General features: G+C 33.3%; 1 protein-coding gene across 1 annotated transcript; it reads left to right on the top strand.

Annotated features, from left to right (window-relative positions):
- Window positions 1–309: 309 nt before the first annotated feature.
- On the top strand, window positions 310–9676 carry LOC111711790 (carbonic anhydrase). Its single transcript, XM_023486235.1, has 7 exons — window positions 310–418; window positions 889–1094; window positions 5082–5183; window positions 5351–5454; window positions 6029–6107; window positions 6601–6722; window positions 9472–9676. The coding sequence occupies exons 1-7, from the start codon at window positions 331–333 to the stop codon at window positions 9569–9571; spliced, it is 801 nt and encodes a 266-aa protein (XP_023342003.1). The 5' UTR covers window positions 310–330; the 3' UTR covers window positions 9572–9676.
- Window positions 9677–12300: the final 2624 nt, after the last annotated feature.

Here is a 12300-nt window from a genome sequence, read left to right as displayed (position 1 = left end):
GCTTGATCGCTTCAGTTTCTGCATGGAAGATAATTGATGTAGAATACAGATTAAACACCTCAAAGAAATAATCCAACGTAGAGAAGTGACGCCACAAGCAACCTCGGACGTAGAATAGGTAAAATAATGAAATTTTAAGTTGCTAGGTATTTGAATGCGGAAACTTATAATCCTGGAAAAATGTGACCGGTTAAATGACATTAAAAATAATTTCCCTGGGTCTGATTTAAAACATCTTGCGAAAATCACGGATTTTTTAATCTTAGTTCTCTAGTTGCAAAACAACTAAAGAACTTTTAATAATTCTCAAATAAATGTATTCCAGATAAAATGGCGTTGAATTTCTTAAACCAGTTCCTGAAGTGGGGCTACGGACCTCACAACGGCCCCCACACCTGGAGTAATTGGTATCCAATAGGTAGGCAGGAAGCAATTTTAGAAATAATCTGAGATGCATAAATATCTTTAATTTTGCACCGGAGAAAATTGTTTTCATTCTATCTTTGACCTGAAATTTAAATATTTTGAAAAATTTGTTTCTTTTACTCTTCGGCTGAAAACAAAACAATCAAAGATTCAAACTATATTCTGCATGTACAATGAGAACCAGAAAAATAAGATAGGAAGACGACTTTTAGATCCAAGTTATTTGTTTAATAGTCTGCAAAAAGAGCATGAGACACAACAATTGTGCAGTGTCATTTTACGTTATCAACGATTTTTAAGTACCGATAAATCCTTTTTAACACCATCAAATACACAATTGTTGAAATGTCGTCTTTGAATTTCATAGTTTTATGGTTCTTACCGTTTCAATCAACAGATTTCAAAGAGAATAATTTTTACACCAAGTAAAAAATTAGATCTTAGACGAAAATATTGTTTCAGCTGAAGAGGGTGTGAGACAGTCTCCTGTAGATGTTCCTGAGAAGGAGGTTGAGCAGGATAGCTCTCTTCTTCCTATCTCCTGCAACTATGGAGACGGAGAGTACTGTAAGATGAACAACACCGGAGCAAGCTGGATGCTGAACCTCTGGCCGGAGGAAAACTGGCTCCGGGGAGGTCCCTTGCAGGGAGAATATCGGGGTTTCCAGGTAAACAAGGTTTCCAGGTAAACAAGGTTTCCAGGAATATCAAGGATTCCAGGAATATCAAGGTTTCCAGAAATATCAAGGTTTCTAAGAATACATGATACGTACCTGTAATATCAAGGTTTCTAGGAATACATGAAACGTACCTGGAATATCAAGGTTTCCAGTAATATCAAGGTTTCTAGGAAAACATGAAACGTACCTGGAATATCAAGGTTTCTAGGCATACATGTCACGTACCTGGAATATCAAGGTTTCTAGGAATACATGTCACGTACCTGGAATATCAAGGTTTCCAGGAATATCAAGGTTTCTAGGAAAACATGAAACGTACCTGGAATATCAAGGTTTCCAGTAAATAAAGCATTCCGGGAATCAGGTTTTCAAGTAAAAAAGTTTCCAGGAATATCAAGGTTTCCAGTAATATCAAGTTTATAGGAATACATAAAACGTATCAGGAATATTAAGGTTTCCAGTAAATAAAGTATCCCTGGAATCAGGTTTCCAAGTAAAACAGGAATATCAAGGTTTACTGGAAACTCAAGGGGTCAAAAAAAGGTGTCTCAATGCATCAAACTTAAGCTACTTATGTAAGAATCTGGACCCTCTGAGCTCGAAATTTAAAACAGTATCGTTGGACGAAACTCTCGAGTTTCCTTTTTGGGGTCTTAACATTTGTGTAGATTTTGATTTAAGAGATTTAAAAAAATGGAGAATATGAAGAAAATAAATAAAATAATATTTCACAACAAAAATATTGATATCCACAAAACTGCCTAACCCCATTTGCGAAACCCGGGTTTTAAAACTGGCTGTCATTACGATACCCTGTCTTAAGTTTTGGGCTCTGACCGTAAAGATGTAATCGTACCCTCTTCTCTTCTCTTTCAAAATGTTTTGCAACAGTTTTGCTAATCTGAATTCACAAATTAGTAAAATGCATTGCTTTCATCTCCATATTGTTGAACTTCTTTTTAATCAATTTCCTGAAGCTTTTTCTCCTGTATTCTCCTTATTCTCCTGTATTCTCCAGTATTCTCCTGTATTCTCCTGTATTCTCCTGTATTCTCCTGTATTCTCCTGTATTCTCCTGTATTCTCCTGTATTCTCCTGTATTCTCCTGTATTCTCCTGTATTCTCCTGTATCTCCTGTATTCTCCAATATTCTCATGTATTCTCCTGTATTCTCCAGTATTATTCTCCTGTATTCTCCTGTATTCTCCTGTATTCTCCTGTATTCTCCTGTATTCTCCTGTATTCTCCTGTATTCTCCTGTATTCTCCTGTATTATTCTCCTGTATTCTCCTGTATTCTCCTGCTTGTCACGAGATCTGCTTGGGTCACATGTATCCTGAACTACAGGAATAAAGAAGGCACCGTTATGCAAACTTTTGAAATATTTAGAAACAAAGCTGACTCAAAAATAAGAAAGGAGAACTAACATTTTGCTTATCTCGCTATCCTTGCGTATTTTCAATCTGTTAGCGTTATTTGTACATTTTTGGTGAGCAAATCTTTGTTCAAAATCCGGATTTTTCATCAAAATTTACGTAACGAAGTTTCATAAAAAATATGGAAAAGGGGCGTATCGGACAAAAAAGGAAAAAAATCTGTTGAAACTACAGATTTAGCTTTTATCTATCTTTACAAAGATTTTTCAATAAAGGAATATCTTGATCAAAAAGTCAAAAAAATCGAAAAAAATGAAGTTGACCCCAAGTTGACCGTATTTTTGAAAGCATTCTTGAAATTCTAAAAGAGAATAATAAAATAGCAAAGTCTACACTAAGTTGGAAACTTCAAAGCTAGACAAAACAAACAAATTGATAAATAAAAGTCTAACTGTCTAAAATGAAAATATTTAAATTATATTGCACAACTGAAATATTTGTGATGTAATATAATGAATGTATATTGTATAATGAATGAAAAATTATATATAAATTATAAAAATGTATTTAAACACAATGGACAGCAGATAGAAATAAACATTTGAAACTTTTTTTAACAGTTTGTTTACTCCCTTCTTTTCCTCCTTTTAATTTCAGTTTCTTGTTTCTCCAATAGTCTCATTTCTTCTTCCTCTTCAGCTTTTCTTTTCTTTATTCTCCTTTCTTTTTCTTTTTATCATTTTCAGTCCTTTCTACTTCTTTTTCTTTCTTTCTGCTGCTTTCTTCTTCTTACTTCTTTCTTATTCTTCTTCTTCTCCTTTCGTCGTCTTCTTCTCCTTTATCATTTAATTCTTCCTATTTCTTTTTTCTTCTTCTTCTCCTGCTCCTTTCTCATTCTTCTTTTGTTTTTTTTTCCTTCCTAATTTTTCTTCTTATTCTTTTTCATTTTTTTCTGTTTTTTCATCTTTCTGCTACATTCTTCTTCTTCTTTCTTCTCATTCCTGCTTCTTTCTTCTCCTTTCTACTTCTTTACTATTTTTTTCTACTTTTTTCTTCTTTCTTCTTCGTTCTGCTTTTCTTTTCTTCTTGTTCTTTGTTCTCCTTTCTACATATTTTTTCTTTTTTCTTCCTCTTCATTCTTCACCTTCTGTCTTTAATGAAGTATGGAAGTTTGAAAATAAATAACAGTAGTTCCCCAACTACGAATTTTACGGTTCAATTATCAGTATTAAAGGGACTGTAAGCTAAACTTCGGGCTTGAAATTACGCTTACAGTCCCTTTAATCAGTCCCTTGAAAAGAGTTACATAACCGATTCCCAACAGTACCCTTCAAACCAAGGATTTAATGCAAGGAAAGTTATTTCAGAGGTGTACGCATCTTTTGTACCGCAGTGTACTGTCTCTGGGCGGTAATGTAAACACAAGACGGATGTCGAAACCTGACATGGGATCCATCTTTCACATAAATAATCATTCTTGTCATAGGAAACTATTATGTGAATTATCAAAATTATCAAAATTAATGCTTTTAACCTCCTCGGATACTAAGCGAACACTGATGCATCTATTCTTATTTACAAATTCCGCCCAGAGAGAACTGGTTTCAACATGTCCGCAGAGTATACACAACTGCAATTAACTTTCCTTGCATTACATTCTTGCTTCAAACCTTTATTTTAGATAAAATGAGGAAGATATTATCGTTTTTCTTAAATAGAAATAAACATTTTGTCTGTATCATATCTCCGCAAGTAGAGAAAATTGTAAATTACCAATTTTAAGATAGAAAACAACATTTTTTTGGGACAGGCAAAGGTTTTAAGAGTACCTTCGTAAATCAGGCATCGTCCTCTTGAACAGGAAGGTTTCCTTAAATTAGGTCGACAATCCCGTAAATGTTATAATGATAAAGTTAAGGTTAAAAAGAATATTAATCTTCCGTATAATATACAGTAAACTTAATATATTTCTTTATAAAATATAAACATTGTTGCTCGCAATTCACTCTACAGAGGGGAGGAAGGCCAGCCAAAACAATTTCTCGTCCGAGCCACATTCTCCTCATTTAGTCCAAGCCAAACTTAAAAAACATGATAATGAAAGAACGAGGATTTCGATGTGGCTCGGATTAGAAAATGAGGAGACTGTGGCTCGGACTAGAAATTGTTGTGGCTGGCCTTCCTCGATCCCCTCCTATACAGGATGTCTCCAATTATATTGGATTGGGAATCTAAATTGGGATTTTTGGGAAAAAAAAGATAATTTAAAAAGCCGAAATTACCTAAAAAAGTGTATTTTATAATAATATCAGAAGAAGGAGTTTGTTTATTTGGTGCACTGTACCGTTTTAGCCGTGTATATTCTATAAACAATACGGTACAACTGGCCCTAGCTTCCGTCAAGTCAGTCTGGTACTTCAAATCAACCAGAGATTACAGTGATAAGGCTATTATACAAATTTACGTGCCAGAAATACAAGGTCCCATGAGTATTTTTTTTGCGTATTTCGGCGTTTAAGCTTCTAGATAATCCAATATGATATTATGACGCACTAAAGCTGATCTCAAACCTGTTTATGTATTCGAGATTTATCCGTAGGTGCACGCTCACTGGGGTTCAAGTCCAGGACAAGGCAGTGAGCACACGATTAGCGGTCAATCTTTTGATGCTGAGATACATATTGTTCATTACAACACAAAGGTAAGCGAATAAATTACAAAATGTGGTCTAAATGTTTCTTCTAGTATTCTCAAAGTATCTGTAATTACTGATCATTTTAAACTGTACTGTACTGTACTTTACTGTACTGTACTGTACTGTACTGCACTGTACCGAATTGTACTGCACTGTACTGTATTGTACATTAGTATGAGAACTCTGGAGAGTCCCTGGATAAGCATGATGGACTCGCTGTGCTCGGGATGCTCGTCAAAACAGGAAAACCTCATCCTCACTTTGATATTATTGCTAGGTATATACTTTTTATACAATTAAATGTTGATTTTTACAACTTTTAAAGGATGTTTCTATGTTTTGTATGATGTTAATGGTATTTATAATTGTTTTTATATTGTACAAGGAGAAGATGCTTACAGATAGAACACAGAGTAGATATTGATAGAGGTTCAGTGCACTGAGTACAGCAGGCAAGCTGGGCAGAACTGTACAATTTTAGAAATATTGGTTTTGTTTGTATACATATTCTTTAAAAAACAAGTGCTTCCTTTTATTACTTTATATTTTTGTTTACATTTTAGGGGAAAAATATCTATCTTTCTTTCAGATCATTTAGTATTGATCTGTACGCCGGCAAAATGCCTACTAAATATTTGATTTAAATACATGCCAAAATCAAAATTTAAAACAAACCCCTGCAGACCCTGCAGTGTGCGTACTGTATGAACCCCACTTCCTCTTGGATTTGAGGTTTCATGAGATGAGTTGACTGAGTGTCTATATTTGTCAATGATATAGAGCCACAAATAAAAGTTAAAATAGAAGATGGCCCTAATAACCTGGTGTTTATATATTCCTGCATTATGTAGGCATCTGTGTGAGATCCATGAGAGTGGTTCTGAGATCATGCTGGAAGAGTCATTCAATCCAGAACTATTATTACCAGAGGTAGAATATAAACTAAAAAATAAACAGAAATGAAAAAAATTTGCTCTTTTTTTCTTTGCTTTGTCCATACAAGGCCTTTATATGGTTTTTCGTTTTTTCGAGATAAAGAAAACTGTTTTTAGCGATCTGAAAACTCTTTACAAAGTCAACCAAATCGATCTGGTCAAGCAAAAATTGTACAAGATCTGTGAACAATTATCTCTATCGATCCAAAAAATGATCTCTACCAATCTGGAAATGATCTTTATCGACCTAAAAAAATCGAAAATTTTAAATACCGATATAAAATAACGATTTCTGCGATCTTAAACGATTTCTAATGATCTAAAACTGATCTCTACTGATCTGAAAACGAGCCCTACCGATCTAAAATTACCAACATCGATCAAAAAATCTCTACCGAACTAAAAACTATCTCACCCAATTTAAAGATTATCTTTATCGATCTAAAATTGATCTCTACTGATTAAAAAGTTATAAACGATCTATACAGGGAGACCGGAGTTACTATACCTATCCTGGATCTCTAACTACTCCGCCCTTGTTTGAGAGTGTAACCTGGATCCTATTCTGTTCTCCTATAGAGCTATCTGAAGATCAGATCAATAAAATGAGGTAACTACGTAACCTGATATTGCAGACCTTTGATATTATAAACTTCGCTATTAGGTTGCAATTATATATTGGATCAGAAAATTACTGCTTGAGGCAAGTATTCAGTTTGTTTATCCCTACTCTAATTACAGATATGATTTTTTTCAAAATGTTATTAGTTTTGCTCTATAATTGAAATAGGGGCTGAAACACCCCTGCCCCCTAAAAATACAAGCCACCACTTTTCCAGGAGACCGAGCCCCCTAGCTCTCCTCTGTATACACCCTATGATATTGCGTCACCCTGTACAATTTGTCTTTAAAATCTTGTCATCTTATAAAAATATTGAAACCCCAGGTTGTTTAAGAGAATCTGGTCAAAATTACCCTTACAATGTGAATTAGGTGTAATTAGCAGCGGTAATTAGGAGCCTTGTTATTTGTATCTATCTATCAGATGGTTTGATTGAACTTAGTTTCACAATCAGATGATTGACTTCTTCCTTGTTGATTGGTTCCCAGACTCCTGGTTGGTTTATATAGTTTATAGTCCTGTATCTCCGGGTATACCTGGGGTATACCTAGATGGTTTACATAGATTTATAGTCCTGTATCTCCGGGTATACCTGGAGTTTACCTAGTTGGTTTATATAGTTTTACAGTCCTGTATCTCCGGGTATGCCTGGAGTATACCTAGTTGGTTTATATTGTTTTACAGTCTGTGTTCTAGGAATAAATGGAGTATATCTAGTTGGTTTATATAGTTTTACAGTCCTGTATCTCTAGGTTTACATGGAGTATATATAGTTGGTTTATATACTTTTATAGTTCTGAATCTCTAGGTCTCCTGGAGTATACCTAGTTGGTTTACATAGTTTTATAGTCCTGTATCTCTGGGTATACCTGGAAAATACAGAGGGCAAAACTTAGCTTCAGCGACTGAACTCAATATTTACTGTGCACACTTTTGAATGAAAGGATTTAAGTTTAATGTGAAATTTTGAAGAAAATTTTTTGGAATTTAAAAAGAAAAATCTAATTTTTTAGCCTATGTTACCCCTAGGGTACCCATGGGTTTCCTAAAAAATGTGAGCCAACTATAGCGAACTTAAAAACATATATATATATATATGAGCAAGGAGTTTTATTATGTATTATTTACAGTCATAAGTCGTCATTAAAGTGTCATGCTTTGCTGTTTACTCTGTATAAAAAGTCTATATATTTGCTAAATGCAATGGCTTAGTTCGGTTTGGTTTACATAATTTGAATTTGCTTTCAGAAAATTCTTACAATAACTATAAATGCACTTTATTATGCTTTGTGTTTTCAGTTTATTAAGGCAAACTTGCATCTTATTTATTGTACATACAATTTTTTCTTTTAACATTTGTTTATTTGACAATTACTTATTCATCATTTCAAATTTGATTTACTTTACAATGATATTTTCTTTATAAAATTTTAACCTCAAAGAGATGTATTATTGCAACCTGCTTCACGTGTTTTCTTAGAAAAAATCTTTTTTTCGTGATTTTTTTTTGTGCGAGCCGAAGTATCAGTATTGAAGTACAGAATAAAAATCAACGTATCACACATTTTTTTGGATAACATGTCGTCTTTATATTTTAAAGTTAGTATAATTAGTATTATTAGAATATTTACAACTTTCACGTTCATTAGTCAATTGCTTTTTTTTTCCAAATGAAATAAGTCTTTGCCACTCACTCAAATTTTCTGATCCTTATATCTTTGTAACTGGATGGTGTAAAACCTTTGATATTTCAAACTAAGATTTTATTATCCAACAGAATTCTTAGTTTGAAATATCTAAGGTCAATGCCATTGGGTTACAAAGATATAGTGATTAGAAAATCGGAGTTTGTAAAAAACTCAATTCCTTTTTTTAATGTGACAAAAATTAAAAGATTACCTGTTTTAAAAATAAGTTTGAAATTTTTTTCTATAGATTTTCAAGTAACTTTTTTTCGTATAGTGTCACTGATGCTTTAAAAGTCTAAATTTACACTTAAAAAAGGGATTTTAGAAATAACTTGAAGAAAAAAAACCTTGAAATAAATTCTGTGGACTTAATAAAAATTTAAATAAAATTTCAAAGGAATAATCTAATTCTGTAAAAGTTATCTAAGTTGTCTGTTTATCTGCACTTATTGTGTCCACCATTATTTTTCAGTACTGTTGTTTAAAAACTAGGAACTGCTGGAGATAATGTTTCTTCAAGTTTATAAAGGAAATTAACTGCTGTCAAACTATCTATATAAATCACAAATACCAAATATAAATCTCTTTATCTATCTAATTTCTGGGGGTAATTACAACTTAATAAGATTTAGAACTATATTATCAAATATGTGGAAATTGGAATGAGTAGGCCTTGTAGGCCGGGGCTGGATCAGTTTGTCTAAAATATTATATAGAAATCTACATTTCAATTTTAACCATTTATGTACTCCGTAGGGTCCATTATGAAAGTGAGGGTTATTATTGTTTTGCGGGATACGTTTTTAATGGCGCATTTTCGAAGGAGATTAGACGTGGTCGAGACATTTTTGACCAAAAGACAATTTAGATGTCAAAAATGTTAAGACCACGTAAAAGCTCACCCGAGAAATTGCATAATTAAAAACCTTGCGCGGCGTGGAACGGGTTGTCCGGCTATACGTCACAGACATACCCACATACAATTTTGACGAACTGCTTTTTATCTATAAAAAGATCTTTGTGACATTGTTTTGATGAGATTTGTTTAGATCATTAACTACTGGGTGTGAGAGCTCTAAGTGTATGGTGGATAACTACAGACCTCCTCTTGACAAAAAAGGAAGGAAAATTAAGAAATTCTGCCAGTAAAACATAGGACCCGGAGCAAAGGAAATGAATCTTTGGAACAAAATCAAATATTTAAACCTCACTATCTATAGAAGTCGATGTTGTAAACCTTTGATATTTCAAACTCAGATTATTTGATCTAACAGAATTCATAGTTTGAAATATCTAAGGTCTGCAACATTTGGTTCTATAGATTTAGTGATTAGAAAATTAGAGTTTGTGGAAAAGACTCAATTCCTTTATCCAACAAACAACCTGGAGAAGATTCATGCAGACAAACAATGAACCTGGAGATGATTAAACCAATAGAACCTCTGACCTGATTTAAAGTCCTCAATTAACGCCTTGGATAATAAACTCTTCCAGTATAAATAATGACCTAGAGTGGGTTTCTTTCATTGACTTTTTAACCCAAAATTTATTCATTCAGTAGAACCCACTCTCTCAATCATGATTCAAATTTGTTTAATGGGCTGGCACCTTAATAGTGATCATAGTAAATGTACATATTATCCTTATCTTTGCTCAAAATAATTTTACAAAATTGTTTTACAGTTAAAATATTGTATTGGATTTTAGTTTAATCTTAGAACTTTTAATTGTAAACTATACATATCTTTGATGGAAATTGTTTTCATGCTTTTTTTCTCTCCTTAACCCGTTTTGTTAAACTCCTACCCTCTTCCCCATTCCTAATATATAAATATATGTCATTACACCCTTAACCCCTGGACAAACCCTGATCATTGGGAATCCTTTATTTTTATATTTTACATTGATTTGATACCGATTATATTATGTTGTTTTAGGCAGAATAAACATAAAGAACTTTGTCAAATTCTCAAATATTTTCAATCAATGGCAACGAGATACAGGCATACAGAGATACAGGAATAAAGGGATACAAGGATACAGGGATACAGAAATACAGTGATACAGGGATACTGAAATACAGCTAGTGATACAGAAATATAGGGATACAGGAATGCATGAATGCATGAATGCATGAATACAGGAACACAGGAATACAGGAATACAAGAATACAGGAATACAGGAATACAGGAATACAAGAATACACGGAAACAAGGATTCAAGGATACAAGGATACAAGGATACAAGGATACAAGGATACAAGGATAAAGGATACAAGGATACAAGGATACAAGAATACACGGATACAAGGATACAAGGATACAAGGATACAAGGATACAAGGATACAAGGATACCAGGATACAAGGATACAAGGATACAAGGATACAAGGATACAAGGATACAAGGATACAAGGATAAACGGATAAAAGGATACAAGGATACAAGGACACAAGGACACAAGGATACAAGGATAAAAGGATACAAGGATACAAGAATACAAGGATACAAGGATACAAGAATACAAGGATACAAGGATACAAGGATACATGAATGATGGGAAGGAAACTGTGTGTAGGGGATAAGAACTGAAAAGAGGGGGAATTGTTATTGTCCTAGTGTACCGTGTAGTTAGGGTCACAGGACTACAAGAGCTAAGGTTACAGGAGTTCATGTAATTAGACAAAATTGATAAACTCCAGGTATACCCAGAACCATGTAATCTGTTTTATCCAAGAATGATTTAGAAATGTGTAACCTTGGTTATTGTTTCTTATAACCAACTGTTTGATCAGCTGCAATACATTCCTATTCGCAAAAATTCAGACAACTAAGCAAATTTTGAATCAACTTTCCATGCGCAATTACGCCTTGTTCAATTTTAGGAAAGTATGATTGTTAAAGATTGCCTTTGCTCCTACTAATGAATTTATTTATAGTTAATTATCAAAAACCTAGCTATGACTACAAAAGCTGGTAAGATTTAGTGCAATGAGATATCCATAACAACAGAAAATAGTTTTTTGTCCTACGAATACGATTTCTTGTTTTAGCATGAAATAAGATAAATCTTAAATTTCAGAGAAATTAGCCGGCTACAGTTTAAGTTTTGCGCTATTAATGCGCAATTGCGCATTGGAAACCCTACTTTCAAGACCGGCGAGACATTTAAAATATTGTGTTATATTTCATGTCATTCTCGTATTGTTGTATGGCTTGATGGCTGATCTACAACTTACTCTGACTCAATACATTTATTTTTTATATTCAATAAAATTTTAACCCACATTTGAAGTACCTTATACATACCTTATATTTGGCTTGTCTTTAAGTACGTCTGTTTGTATCCAATTAACGTCAACACGGCTGATCCGAATACGCCCATTTTTTGTGTTGACTCACCTTTTTTTATTGGGAAAGGAATTGAGTCTTGGCCACAAACTCATATTTTCTAATCCCTAAATATATATGAATATTCCCGGGTAAACCTTTGATACTTCAAACTTAGATGATTTGATCTACAAGAATCCATAGTTTGAAATGTCTAAGGTCTACGACATCAGGTTGCAAAGATATAGAGATTAGAAAACAGAAGAAAATAAAATGTTTACTCTTACAGTAACATTTAAAAGCTAACATTTTACCAGAAAGAGTCTAGTCTTGTATAATTGGGTCTGAAATACATATTTCATGAATACATTACATTTTTTCATGAATGAAGTCTCTTTCATCCCCCTCCATGCTCATGCTTCTGAATAAGTTGAAACATTTTTATTAATTTTAAATGAAGAAAAGAAATCATTATTGTTGGGACAAATAAGAATAATGTTCTCTTCTATATTTCTCCAGGGAGGGTAGAAGGGGAGGAAAAAAAAGGAG

This window comes from Eurytemora carolleeae, unplaced genomic scaffold, assembly GCF_000591075.1.
Source record: "Eurytemora carolleeae unplaced genomic scaffold, Eaff_2.0 scaffold1200, whole genome shotgun sequence".
In the NCBI taxonomy this organism is placed as follows: Eukaryota; Metazoa; Arthropoda; class Copepoda; order Calanoida; family Temoridae; genus Eurytemora; species Eurytemora carolleeae.
This window is presented reverse-complemented; position numbering and strand designations above follow the sequence as displayed.